This window comes from Camelus dromedarius, chromosome 20, assembly GCF_036321535.1.
Source record: "Camelus dromedarius isolate mCamDro1 chromosome 20, mCamDro1.pat, whole genome shotgun sequence".
NCBI lineage: Eukaryota > Metazoa > Chordata > Mammalia > Artiodactyla > Camelidae > Camelus > Camelus dromedarius.
The window spans coordinates 30,508,438-30,523,539 of NC_087455.1; the positions used below are offsets into that span (position 1 = coordinate 30,508,438).

At 39.4% G+C, this 15,102-nt stretch overlaps 1 protein-coding gene across 3 annotated transcripts in view; it reads right to left on the reverse strand.

The window, feature by feature from the left end:
• The window catches only part of SPAG1 (sperm associated antigen 1), a 70,013-nt gene that overhangs the window by 18,915 nt on the left and 35,996 nt on the right, over positions 1 to 15,102 (reverse strand). For all 3 annotated transcript variants that reach the window (XM_031439385.2, XM_064476926.1, XM_064476927.1), the window contains 3 exons: positions 6,963 to 7,343; positions 6,477 to 6,576; positions 1,344 to 1,496 (listed from right to left, as the gene is read on the reverse strand). In XM_031439385.2, coding sequence (XP_031295245.2) covers positions 1,344 to 1,496; positions 6,477 to 6,576; positions 6,963 to 7,343 — 634 coding nt within the window. The remainder of the gene's footprint in view (positions 1 to 1,343; positions 1,497 to 6,476; positions 6,577 to 6,962; positions 7,344 to 15,102) is intronic.

Consider the following 15,102-nt stretch of genomic DNA (forward strand, 5'->3'; position numbering starts at 1 on the left):
CGGGAACGCCCAAGCTGCCATCTGGTCCCACTCTAGATCTGACAGCCAGGATCTGTCCCTTTCTTCCACTTAGCCTAGGACCAGACAGTATCCCTGTGACCACAGAGTGGAGGTGCCCGAGATGGCTGTCCACTTGCCACCCAGATCTTTCCAGCCGTTTCCTCCAAAGTGCAGTGACACTGTGTGGGGAGGTTAAGGCAGGATTTTAGAAAATGAATTACTTGAAACATGCCACCTCATATTCTACAGCATTGTTCCAGGTCTCCTTGTGGTCTCTCTGGGCCCTTCACAGACCACCCCTGCACCGTCTCTCCAACAGCTGTAGCCGCACGGACAGAGTGGGGCTGGCCGTTCTGTGGTCCCCCGACCTCATGAACAAATGTTCACACTTGAGGATACTCTGTCTTACGCTGAGTTTTTTCCCCAGCTATGTTCTACTTTGCCCAAAGACAGAGACTCCGTCAGTTTTTTCTCTTTTTTGTCTTTTTGTGGGGAGTGGGGCAATGCGCACTACACAGGGCACAGTGTAACACACAAGAACTTGGAAGAAATTATACTTTAGACAGATGGAATCAGAAAACAGTATACATAACTAGAACTGTTATCCAAGTAGTCATTTTCAAGTTTCACCTGAAAGCAACTTATGGAAGTCTGGAAATTCTTACCTGCCCATTCTCACTCAGGGGATCAATAGGTCATAACATAAATTAGATCCAAATTCTTTGCTATTTCACCATTTTAAGTTAATACTCATCCTAGATGGGTGTCTATTTAAAGGGCATATAACACAAATAGCTAGCAGACTCATGAAGACATCCACTCTCCTGAGGACAAACAAGATGTGTTTCCACTGACAGGTGTGGTGCCAATGAACACCTGCAAATTCTGCCAGAAAAGATTCAACATGGCAGTTTTCACTACATTTTTGGATCTTGTCCTATAATTAGTACTGATTTATGACATCACTGAAACCATCTTTCTAACCCCATAGATATTTACAAATATCAAAATCAAATTCTGTGCATTTTTGAGCAGCACGAAAGAGCTACATTCTGTGCTATTAAAAATAAACATATATATAGAATATCCAATGGACAGTAATAAATGGACCAGGAAACAAATATAAAGGTATTAGAGGACAACTCAAAATGTGTCATGTGATAGAAAGGTAAGCTAGAGAGAGAGAGAGAGAGAGCCAGTGAGAGAAGACAATCATTCATGTAAGGCCAGTGATGGAGAACATGTCTACACTTTGGCATCACTCTCGATGGAGAGGAAGAAAATAAAATCTCATTCAATTATAAAACAAGTAGACCTCAGGCAGCTGCCTCAGGTTAGGTTACCTGTTAATACTGTCATTTGCTATCTGGATCCCGCAGTCTATCTGCAACACTGTTTTGTAATCCACATAAGCTTTCTGATACTGCTCTAAAGTTTCATAGGCCATTGCTCGTCGAAGAAGAGGCTTGACTGAGAACGGATGAAGTTCCAGAGCCCTGAAGGAGACAGAAATATTACATGTCATTTGTTTTGAAAATTACTAACAGTACTGGACCCTCACATACATACACATCTGATATTTCACTTTGGGGACTTGGCAACACACCAGAAAGGCAAACCCAGAGTAGCAGAGCAATCAAATCTGTGGTTACTTCCTTTCTTTTATTTACTTATTTATTTTAATATTTTCTTTTTTTTTTCAATTTATATACATTTTTAATGGAGATACTAGGGATCGAACCTAGGACCTCATGCATACTAAACATGAGCTCTATCACTGAGCTACAACCTCCCTCCTACTTCCTTTCTTTTAAACCAGGACCAAAGCCCTTTGACATTTACTCTTTCCCCCAGTGAGACTGAGCTCCCTGGCAGCAGGCAGTGCCCTCCCTCTCCCCGCTCCCCTATGCGCTAACAGATCAGCCCCCCATGGCAGCAGGCACAGAGCAGACTTTCAACACGTTCTTGTTATTGACAGATTAAAAGGAAAATTTTGATTTGAACCAATGTATTTAATAAGGTACCTTAGCACAGACCCACAAAAACCTGTATGACCTTTTGAAAATCAGCTGTCTAAAACTTAATATAGTTGATTATGATTTACTTGCTGCCCAAGGGCTTCAAAAACAGACCAGAGGGAATCAAGGAGGTAAGTATACAATGATTTCTTGTAAGTCATGAATTTTCATCTTGTACTTTTTAGTCTATGAAGAGTCACCAATATCACTGGAGATGTATTTCAAGGTTATGTTCCTTGGTTTTGTTTGAAGTAACTGCTTAAAGCTACCTCACTACTTAAGGCACTTCATTATATTCTGAAATAAAGCATATAATCAAAAGACTGTATTTATGAATGAAAACTATTGTACTCTTAAGAAAATCAACTGAAATTGTAAAGAAGTGCTCTTTGCAGAGATTCTTTGAAGAGCCTACTTTCTCTATAAACCGCGGAAAAGTATCTGCACCAGACTGTCCACACTGGGGGCAGAGGTTTGCTCTTCCGCTAATTCTTATGCACGAGCAGTTCATGTATCAGACACCCAACCTGCTTCAGGAAATGCATGAGGAAGGGCTGCTTTGCTTCTTCCCAATAGTCCTAAGATCTGCCATCTATCCTGTCTCCCATGACCTGGCAAGGATGCTGCACCCACAGAATATCTGCCAGTGTGAGTCACTGTGGATGCCCTCACCTAGGGTCACAATGAGCCTGCACGTTAACATTAATGTGCTCATTTGCAGGTGAGGAGATGCAGAGACACATGGAGCCATCTGCTCACGTGCCTTTTGAATTTAAGCTTCGGGGAAGCAAGGGCATCGCCTGTCCTGATCACCACTATATTCCCAGTGCCTAGATCATTCCTGGGCCACGAGAGGCACTCAGTAAACACCTCCTGAACGAACGTTCAGGGCCTACACTCTTTTGACCACAAATACATACAAAAGCACCACAAATAAAGGAATTCAGAGGCATCTGCCACTCAGACTCCTTCATAATTCTCTCCACTGTACAGATACTCAACTGCACACATGGCGTGTTCCTGGGCTCTGTACCATGCAAGTTGTTCTAGCAATGTCATTAAATCTAATTAGCCTCATGCCTTTGAAAAATAACCAATTTTGCTCTGCCTCGGTGTTACGATTGTGGGTGATTTGAATGATCTCCTTTGTGCTATGTTGGGTTTTAATTTTTTTTTCTGTAATAGGTATGTGTTACTTTTGTAGCCAGTAGAAGTTATTTAAAAAATCAACTAAAAACACTCAAACACTAGAAAACAGGTTTCTGGATATCAGGATCTATCACCGGTACCACTGCCTTAAATCGACCTTAGTTTAATGCTTAGGGAATATTAATTACACAGTGATTACAAATATAGGTTATAGACACATGACTACCCTCATTTTAACAAGACTTCCTTCCAGTGCCCAAAGTGCTATTTCTCCATGCAAGATGGACGTGAGGTAGGCATGGAATCTAAAATTGAATGAGACAATGCATCTAATCCATTTAATTTTTAGCACTCCCCAGCCTAGTAAATGGAAGGTGTTTTCTTTTTAACCACAATCCTGAAAATAACAGTTTTGTTATATTTTGTTTCATATATTAATCTTATATTATACGTGCTTATAAATGAGAATTCCACTCAGGAAAAAAAGCACAGTCATTTATAAAAACCAACACAGAGAACTTTTCAACCAGAGTTTACAAAAGCTTAAATATTCAAGTTAACACAGTGAAGACTCTGAAGAGTCTTCTACTTTCAAGTTCGTCAGAGAGCAGCAAAAAAGGAGCAAAAGCAGAGAAGCACTTGGCAACACTGATTTGTCTTCAGTCTGTCAAAATACCTTCCGTGGAAAGTTGGTGAAGGATTTTTGGTGATAACCCAAAAAAGTTCTCTGACAGATGGGAACAATGAAGTTTTTTTTTCAGCTGGTAAACAACTATGAGAATGAAAAAGTAATTTGTAGAATAACAGTTTAACCTTTCCTTAGGTGTCATAACCCTGTTCCATGTTTCACCAGGAGGCCTAAATTGGGAACCAGGAGCTGCTGATGGAGGAGAGGGCAGAGCCCGCAGACCCTCAGCCCCTTGGACAACTCCTCACTCTCCAAGTGCCCTGGGAAGCAGCTCAGGGGACGTGATTCCGAGCAGGCCCCACAAGTGCACACACTTAAAATCAAATCCTTTTCCCCCTAAATACATAAAAAGTTGTTTTCATTGGTAAATCTATGAAAGCTATTTCATAGGTTCCCCCTCCCCCTTGTTTTAAATTTTGCCCCAGGGAGTTTTTCCTTGTCACTGTCTGAATCCTGCTACCACTAGCCTTATAATAAGGGCTCATGGAACACAAAACCACTCCCTAAAAAGCAAAGGTAATTTAATAAAAAACTGAAAAATAGGCTTCTTTAAAATGCAGGCAGTCTTCTCAAGGTTTCTGCTAATGACTGATTCCTAGTTTATACAGATTTAAACACATCCATATTTCAGTACGTTCACAAAAGCAAATCATGGTTTCTCTGGCATCAAAGAGGAGTTTGAGAATCACTGCTTTGGAGTAAAATCACCCCATGCCCCTATGCTGAGACTCACAGGCCAGATATCAGAAAAAACATCTAAGTAGGTCGGGCTCTAGAAAGGTCAGTAGTGACCAGCAGAGCCAGATTCCTTGGCCTAGAACACAGCCCTTAACTAAGGACACCTTACCTACACCGTCACCCACTTCCCTGCCTTCCCGGTAAGCAACCTTCTGCTCTCCTCCAGGACAAACCTCCATTCCAGCCTCCCTAGACAGTCTCATTTGTAATTTCCTCCTGGGTCTACACTAAAACACAACAAATTTTAGCAGGAAAATGTCTGCCACCTTAAACAATCTCAAATAGGGACAAAGTAAGTCCACTCTTTTGCAGTAGCCCTTCCTGAAGGGGTCCCAATTTTTAACTAAAGAGTCCTGAGCTCGCTCACTGAAGGGAGACCTAAGACAAGCCTGAGGGGAAATGTATTAGCAACAGACACTTGAGCTGAAAGGTGCTTCGCTGCAAATCACAAGGTGCCTGATAACCTGCAAATTCATGTGGTCTTGTTGTTAGTTATGGGCAGTGGTAAATGTTTAACAACTGGCTCTCCTAGGAAAAAGGCCCAGGTTGTGGCGTCTGCGTATTTTCATGGTATTAGTACTCCAACCACGTCAGATTTCAATTAGCACCTTGACTTCCACCAACTCACAAAATCCTAAAACTGTAACAACTAGCTAGTGTGAGCTAGCAAAATGGTAGACGGGGTCTAGAGTCTGACAAAAGTGACTACAAATAGTATTTATTTTAAATCTGAACATGCAAAATTGGCAAAAAATGCAAGTGGCTCAAGGCCTTCTTTTTAAAACTGCAGGCACAGTTTAAACTAGCAAGTTTTTACCCCTATCAATTAATGAATAGTATCAATGGGAGAAAAAATTGTTCACCTTCAAATCAAGGTGTCCACACATGTTACTGTCCAAACTAGGTCTTCTGAAAGTGAAAGGGGGTGTTATTAATAATTATACCCAGACTACAGGAGTACGCCAGGATGGTGAAGGTCAAACCAGGACATGTGACTTCTGATTTTCTTAGATGCACTAATAGTAGCTTCTTTCCAAAGGGCTCCTGAAGCAGGCTTATTACTTAATGGTAAAAGAAGCCAAAACTTTTTATTCATATAAATACTCATCCATCTGAGCATGTAACCTGTTGAGTACCATGGGTGACTACTGTGCTGGGCAGATGCAACACTGCGTAAAACATGATTCCTGACCTCATGGAGCTTAAAATCCAACGCAGCGGATGACACAAGTACCTACAGGTGTGACAGTGACAGTGCAGGAGCTACAGTCGTGTAGATCACCAGGGAGCCTGAGATGACCAGGAAGGCAGAGACCAGGGGCAGCTGAGCGAGGACTTCAGAAGCAAAAACGTGCAGAGGGCATTATATAGTGGACCAAATGGGAGTAGAAAGCTTGTCTGGGGGGCAATATGGTGAAAGAGGAGCTTATAATTATCTGGAAGACCATACTAAGCCACTGAACGCTCCCTGAAACAGTCCACACAAAATAACGCTTCAGGAAAAGTTACTCTGATGTCACAGTGGGTTGGAGGAAGCAGAGAGACTAGTTAGAAGTCCTGTAGAGTGAGAAGTACCCTAGTACTAGTTAGAAGTACTCTAACTAACCTCTCAGGGATTGATGTGAAAAAGATGTGATTGATTGATGTGAAAAGAGCATGAACTCAGGCGGTAGCAGGGGCAATAAAGAAAGTTTGCAAAATTTTTTGTAATTGTCTTCATACATGTGAAAGAATTTATGACCTTTATGTATTTATCAATTCACATCCCTTAAATGTCTAAAAAAAATCAGACTCTTATGCAGAAAACTTTAGAAGGAATTAAATATTGTATTAATTACATCGAAATGATAATCTCGTGACAAACCTGAAACCAGGCAGTTTACCTGTTACAATCTTGAATGCAGCCACTGCAGTTTCCGTCTTTTATGTAACACGCTGCTCTGTTAGAATATAAGATACTTAGATCCTCTGCATTTCCACTTCCTAAAATCACATTTAATTAAACACAGTTAAAATCCGTTAGCAAAATCACCGGAATTACAAGACGACAGAGGCCTGCAGCGGCACCGCGGTCCTACACACGGCTGGTAACGCAGCTCCGAGCCGCCGCCTGGGCCCGCAATGGTCACAGAGGCCAAGCCCGTAGGGGCAGCTGCGAACGCGCCTCGCCCGGGCACATGCTGCGCGTTCCAAGATGCTGCTCGGGGAGGTCAAGTCGCACCCGCCCTGCCCGCGGTCACCAGGAAGGAACGTACAGAGGCGAGCGCCTGTCATTCGGGAGGTGGCCTGCGCCGGTCCCGCGGTGGCCCCTTTAGGTTCCACGAGCCTCATCTCGAGGGCCTGGGACCCCGTGGGCGCAGCCCACTCACCTGCAGGCTCCAGCTGCGCGATCGCCGCCGAGTACTTGAGGGCCGCCTCGGCGAACTGCCCGGTTTTGAAGAGCTCATTGCCCTGGCTCTTCAGGCCGGCGGGGCCCACCGGGGCGGCGGGGGCTGCGGGGGCGGGCGGCGGCGCTCCGGGCCCGGGGAGCGCGGGGGACGCGGGGTCCTCGGCGCCCCGCACGCTGCCCGCCGTCGCCGGGGCCCGAGGTCCGCCCCGCTTGTCCGCACCGGCCCCCGGCGCCCGTCCCCGCCGCGGCGCGCCCTTCTCCGGCCGCTTGCCGCCCTGGCTCTTGCCGGTCAGCTTCTTCTGGATGTTGCCCATGGCGCTCGGCTCGGCGGCGTGCACGGCTCCCGCCGGCTCCGCGGCCTCTGCGGGAAGTGGATGCGGGAAGTGAGTGTTTGCATCATCGGGAGCAACTACCGCGGAGGCCGCGGGGGAGCCGGCGGGGGGCGGGTTCGCGAGGTCAGCCGGGCGGAGCGGGCCCGCCCCTTGGGCGGAACCCCGAGGTTCCCGCGCCGCCAGGGGCGAGTCCTCCCGGAAGGTTGACCGCCGAGGCCGCTCTCCGAGCCCCCGCGCCTTCCCCAGCTACGGACGGAAGCCAAATCCGGACTTAACTCTTCAGACGCTGAAAGAGCTTGGAACGTGAAAACCGGCATTTCAAAATCACTCCCTTCGTCAAAGCATACGTGTCGAAGGAGCTCTTAAAATACGTACTTTTCTTCCATTTACAATTTATGAATGAATGAAGGAAGTTACTAACACTTGAATACAATCCTGATACCCAAAGTTAGGAAATGCAAATCAAAACTATAAGCAGTTACCACTTTATACCCCCTTTCTTTATGTTAAAGGACTGGGAGTAAAAGATAATTTGAGGGAAAAAAAAGTCCATGTGATTTTTTTAGCCATTGAAAAGTCAATTTAGCAAAGAACTCACATAAAACAGGCACGTAATTTTTAGTTTAAAGTGAACCTTAAAAAGACAGGAAATTTTCCATTACAACGCCTTATTCAAATTAAAAAATTCCTTTGATCTTGACTGAAAGATTTCAGGTATTATCAGCTTTGGTAATTGATCATTGAATTGATTTGCTAGGGGGTAGGTGTGCAGCAGAAGTCTGAATATTTTCTATGAATAATTTCTTCGGCTATTTTCGTTTTAGAACTTCTATGATTAGGTACTGTTTACATGAATTGACTTTGAAGTATGAAAATGACATATAAATATTTCATTGATGGGTGTCAGTATTTAAAACAAAGCAATTTATCTTTTCAAAGCACTAAATACAGACTTTTCAGCTTTCTCTTGTAACAAATTCTTATCTGATTTTTAAAACCACATAATCATAACTGACACTGAAAAAGAACTTGACAAAATCCATCACCCTTTCAGGATAAAAAACAGTAAGAAAATTAGGAACAGAAGTAAAATTTCTCAACTTTATAAAGTAGATTTATGAAAAACGCAAAACTAGCATCATACTCAATAGTGAAATCCTGAAAGCTTTTCCCTGAAGCTAAGGGACAAGAGAAAGATGCTGTTTTCACTGAAGCTGCTCTGAATTGTACTGGAAGGTGTAGCCTGATCAATTAGGCAAGAAAAAGTAATTAAAGGAATCCATATTATAAAGGGAAAAGTAAAACTATCTCTATTTGTAGATGACATAATTATATAAAGATAGATTCCTTGGGATTATATATTTACAAAATTTGTTTATATATGAATTAACATACATTCCCAAAGAATACACACACACTCTACTACTAGAGCTAATAAGCAAATAGAGCAAAATTTCAGGTTACAAGATAACATAGAAAAATGAGTTGTTTCTATACACTAGCATTGAACAATTCTAAAAGCAAACTACAGAAACAATTCCATTTACAATAGCCTCCAAAGGAATACAATATTTAGGAACAGATGTAATAAGGTGGTGAAAGACTTATACACTGGGTAAAGAAATTAAATAAATGGAAAGATATCTCTTGATCATGGATAAGAAGAATTAATGTTATCAAAATATCAGTACTATACAAAGCAATCTACAGATTCAGCATAATCTCTATCAATGATAAACTCCACAACCTTTTTGGCAGAAATGGAAAGGTTGATTCTCAAATTCATATGGAATTGCAAGGGGCCTACAATCACCAAAACAATCTTGAAAAAGAACAAAATCAAAGGACTTACACTTCTAATTTCAAAACTTACTGAAAGCTACAGCAATCAAAACAGTGTGGTACTGGATAAGGGCAGACATATAGATGAACGAAACAGAGTCCAGAAATAAACCTATACATCTACAGCCAACTGATTTTTTTGGGGGGGTTAAAATATGTTTTAATTTTTACCAAATGCAAATCAATGTAAGAGTACAATGAAACTTCTAAAAACCACACACGGACCATGTCAGTCAGGTTTCTTTCTTAAATTGACGTATCATTGACTTACAATATTATATAAGTTTCCCATGTACAACATAGTGATTCACAATTTTTAAAGGTTATAATCCATTTATAGTTCCTATAAAATATTGGCTAAATTCCTTGTGTTGTGCAATATACCCTTGTAGCTTATCTATTTTATACATAATAGTTTGTACCCTAGGTCTCCTACTCCTACCCTGCACCTCTCCCCTTTCCTCTCACCACTGAGAGCTAAAACCATAAAACTCTTAGAAGAAAACATATGGGTAAATCTACATGACCCTGGATTTGACAATGGATTTTTATATACGATGCATGGCATAAGCAATAAAAGAAAAAGCAGATAAATTAGACTTCATTAAAATTAAAAACTTTTAATCTGTAATGAAAAAGAATATGGAAAAAATATGTATATAGGTGTATAACTGAATCACTATGCTGTACACCAGAAATTAAAACATTGGAAATCAACTATATTTCAATAAAAAAAAATTTTTAAATAAAATTAAAAACTTTCATGCATCAAAGGATATTATCAAGACAGTAAAACTACTGCACAGAATGGAAGAAATTCTGTGTAAATAATGTATCTGGTAAGGGTCTAATACCCAGAATATATAAAGAACACTTATAATGCAATAATAAAAAGACAAATAACCTAATTTTAAAATGAGAAAATTACTTGAATAAGCATTTCTCTACAGAAAATATACAAATGGTTAATAAATATGAAAATGATCAACATAATAAGTTACTAGGGAAATGCAAATCAAAACCATAAGGAGTTACAACTTTATACCCCCTAGGATGGCTATAATCAAAAAGGCAAACCATAACATGTATTTGCAAGGATGTGGAGAAATTGGAGTCTTTATATACTGCTGGTGGGAATATAAAATGAATAACAGTCTTACAGTTCTTCTAGAAGTTAAACAGAGTTACCATATAATCCAGTATTCCACTCCTAAGTATCTACCTAAGAAAGTTAAAAACATATATACACACACACCAAAATACTTGAACATGAAAGTTCATAGAAGCTATTCATAATAGCTAAAAAGTGGAAACAACCCAATTGTCCATCAACTGATTAATTGTTAAAGAAAATGTGGTATTATCCATGCAACAGAATATTATTTGTCCACAAATAGCAATGAAGTACTAAGACACCCATCTTAGTAATATTTTTTTGAACACGTCTCCTCAGGCAAGGGAAACAAAAGGAAAACAAACAAATGGAGTTGTATCAAACTGAAAAGCGTTTTTTGCACAGCAAAGAAAACTATGAAAAAAACAAAAAGACAACCTACTGAATGGGAGAAGATATTTATAAGTGATATATCTGATAAGGGATCAGTATCCAAAATATACAAAGAACACATACAACTCAATAGCAAAAAAACAAACTAGATTTAAAAATGGGCAGAAGATCTGAATAGACATTTTTCCAAAAAAGACATACAGATGGCCAACAGGCACATGAAAAGATGCTCATCATCACTAATCACCAGGGAAATGCAAAAACCACAATGACCTATCACCTCACAAATGTCAGAATGGCTATTATCAAAAAAAAAATAACAAGTGTTAACAAGAATATGGAGAAAAGGTAACCCTCCTACACTGTTGGTGGGAATGTGAATTGGGGCAGCCATTATGGAAAACTGTATGGAGGCTCTTCAAATATTAAAAATAGAACCACCACAATACAGCAATTCCACTCCTGTGCATTTATCTGAAGAAAACAAAAACACTAATTAGAAAAGATATATACACCTCTATGTTCATTGCAGCTTTATTTACAATAGCTAAGATATGAAAGCAACCTAAATGTCCATCCGTAGATGAATGGATAAAGATGTGATACACACACACACACACACACACACACACACACACACAATGGAATATTACCTATCTGTAAAAAAGAACACAATCTTGACATCTGCAACAACATGGGTAGATGTAGAAGGTATTACATTAAGTGAAATAAGTCAGACAGAGAAATACAAATACTGTTTTCATTTATGTGTGGAATCTAAAAAACAAAATAAATGAACAGACATAGCCAAACAGAAACAGAGTCATAGATACAGAGAACAAATAGGTGGTTGCCAGAAGGGAGAGTATTGGGGGGAGGACAGATATAGGTGAAGGAGATTAAAAGGTGCAAACTTCCAGTCACAAAATAAATGAGTCACAGGTATGAAATGTACAGTGTAGGGAATATAGTCAATAATTATGTAATATCTTTATATGATGACAGATGACTAGACTTATCATGATGATCATTTTGAAATGTATAGAAATATTGAATCATTATGTTGTGTACCAGGAACTAACATAGTGCTTTCAATTATACTTCAAAACAAACAAGCAAAAAAAAAAAAAACAAACCAAACAAACTCAAAGAAACAGAGATTTGTGGTTACCAGAAGTGGGGAGTAGGGGGAGAGTGTATTGAATGAAGGTAGTCAAAAGGTACAAATTTCCAGTGATAAGATTAATAAGTACTAGGGATGTAATGTACAACATGATAAATATAATTAACACTGCTGTATGTTATATATAAAAGTTGCTAAGAGAAGAAATCCTAAGAGTTCCCATCACAAGGAAAAAAAAATTTTTCTATTTTTAAAGTTTTGTATCTGTACGAGATGATGGATGTTCTGTAAACTTAATGTGGTAATCACTTCTTGATGTATGTAAGTCAAATCATTATGCTGTACACCTTAAAATTACACAGTGCAGTATATCAATTATATCTCAATAAAACTGAAGGGAAAAAAGGAATGGAGAACTGATACATGCTGCAACATGGATGAATCCTGAAAACATTAAGAAAAGTGATAGAAGCCAGACACAAAGGACCACATACTGTATGATTCCATTTGCAGGAGATATTCAGAACAGGCAAATTCATGAAGACAGAAAGTAGCTTAGTAGTTGCCAGGGGAAGGGAAGATAGGAATAACTGTTGATGGGCATGGGATTTCTTTCTGTGATGATAAAAATGTTCTGGAATTAGGCAGTAGTGATGGTCGTACAATCCTATGAGTTTACTAAAATCCATTGAATTTGTAAAGGATGAATTTTATGACATTTAAATACTTTTTTCCCCACCTTGGCCCATATGATGGGAGAAAAAAAAGATCTATATTTAATTTTCATTTTTTACCAATACATAGTTTATTGATGATTTAATTTCTTCATTAGTGATTTATCTGTTCATATACTTTGTTCTCTTTAACTTTTTCTTATTGTTTTGTAAAAGCTCTTCATATTATAAGATTATTAACTCCTTGCCATTTTCCTAATTTGTTATTTGCCTTTTTTATGGCATCTTATTATACAAGTTTTTCATTTTTGCATAATCAAAATCATTTACCCTTCTCTTTATGATTTTGTCTCCTGTTTTAACTCTTAAAAATCCCCATACTTCCACCCTCCTGATCCCACCAATTCTAGGACAAGGTAAGTATTTATTTAGACTTTATTCTTCTGTTAATGACTTTAGTTTTCTTACATTCCATTTTTTAAGCGAGTAATAAGCAACAACATTACAAGGGAGTCTAGACGTTAACTCTTTTCTCATGGCCACTTCCAAATGCTCTCTACGAGGGAAGGACAGCACAAAGAGAAGGCAAGTTTCTGGGAAAGCCCATGAACTCAGAACCCCAGTCTAATCAGCCTGGCAAATTGGCAGGTGTTTCTTCATACCAGTCCTTAGAAGGAAAGGTGAAGAACGTCTATCAATTGTCTAATCTCAGTACGTGACACAGAGTAGGTGCTCAGTAACTGTCAGCTGTTAAATTAAATCCCTTGGTTATGCTATACCTCATTCTGCAAGAACCGGGCCTGGCCAACCCAAGGGGAGCCAGCGGGGGAGCAGCATTATCAGCCAAGGTTGGAACACACTAAATGTTGCATTTTCCCAAGGTCTTCAGGGCTTCCTGCATCATACCCCATAATGACTAAGAATTCTTTCTTGGAATCTGGTGGAAGAGGAACCACAAGCAAGGATTCCTACTTGATAACCTCACTCTGGGCTTTCACTTTATTTTCCTAAAAGTGACCTGGATTTCTCCTGTCTTGTCCAAGGCTCCAGGACCTCTTTTTACATGTCATTTAACAATAGAACTTAGTAGAGATGAACATAAGATAGTTTCATTGATCTTATCTTAAAAGGATGACTTCTGGGCTTCCAGCCATTTAATTTACCTATTCTTGATTTGCTTTCCTAATAAAAGGGAACTAACTGGTCTTAGAATTTACATTCTTTCTGTCCAGACATTTTTCTTTTCTGACTCTTACATATTTTTATATATTCCCTAAACTACAAAATAATTATTGGGGGGCATGAATAACAGGATCAGAAATGGTTCTCTTACAGCTCTGGCTGCTTGGAGATCTGGATGGGAATATTCTCTGTGGAACTTACCTTAGGGATAACCACCTAACTCAAGAGAGAAACAAATTAGTCTGTTAAGTGATATTACACTACATCAGTCCTGGCTCAGATTTATAATCATGGAAGTGTATTACTAATTTTTTGTGTATCTCTTTCCTTTTTATCTTTTCTGTTTATCTCTACTTATGAGAAAGGCATTTTAGGATGTTTTTTGAGATGTAATTGACATACAACATTGTATAAGTTTAAGGTGTACAATGTGGTGATTTGATACATGTATATATTGCAATAAGGTTACTTAACATATCCATCACTTCATATGACTACAATTTTTATGCAATAAGAATATTTAAGATTGACTCTCTTAGCAACAAGTATATAATACAGTATTAACTATAGTCACCATGCTGAATACCGAATCCCAGTACTTACTCACCATATAACTGGAAGTTTACACCCTTTGACCACCTTCTCCCCAATACTCTAACCCCTCTGCCCCTGGCAACCACTATTCTACTCTCTATTATGAATTTAGCCTTTTTAAGATTCCAAGTGAGATCCTATAGTATTTGTTTTTCTCTGTCTGACTTATTTCACTTAGCATAGTACCCTCAAGGTCCATCCATGTTGTTGCAAATGGCAGAATTTCCTTCTTTTTATGGCTGAATAATATCCCTCTGTGTGTGTGTGTGTGTGTGTGTGTGTGTGTGTGTGTGTGTGTGTGTGTGTCTATGTCACATTTTCTTTACTCATTCTTTGATGGACACTTAGGTTGTTTCCACGTCTTGGCTATTGGCAATAATGCTGCAATGAACATTGGATATCTCTTCAAGAAAGTGATCTCATTTCTTTTGGATATATACCCAGAAGTGAGATGGCTGTATCATATGGTAGTTCAATTTTTAATTTTTGAGGAAGCTCCATACTGTTTTTCATAGTGCCTATATTTCCACCAACAGCACACAAGAGTTCCCTTTTCTCAATATCTTTGCCAACATTTCTGATCTCTTGTCTTCTTGATGACAGCCATTCAAATAGGTGTGAGGTGTATCTCACTGTGGTTTTGATTCTGATCACTGATGATTAGTAATGTTGAGCATATTTTCATGTACCTGTTGGCTATATGAATATTTTCTTTGGAAAATGTCTATTCAGTTCCTCCGCCCATTTTTTAATAAAAATGATCTTACTAGTCTTTAAGTCATTTACTTCTCAACATAGATTCAACCTATGATGAGTTCTTGGTAAAACATCAGTGAGCACAAGAGTGGATAACCACCAAGTTATAT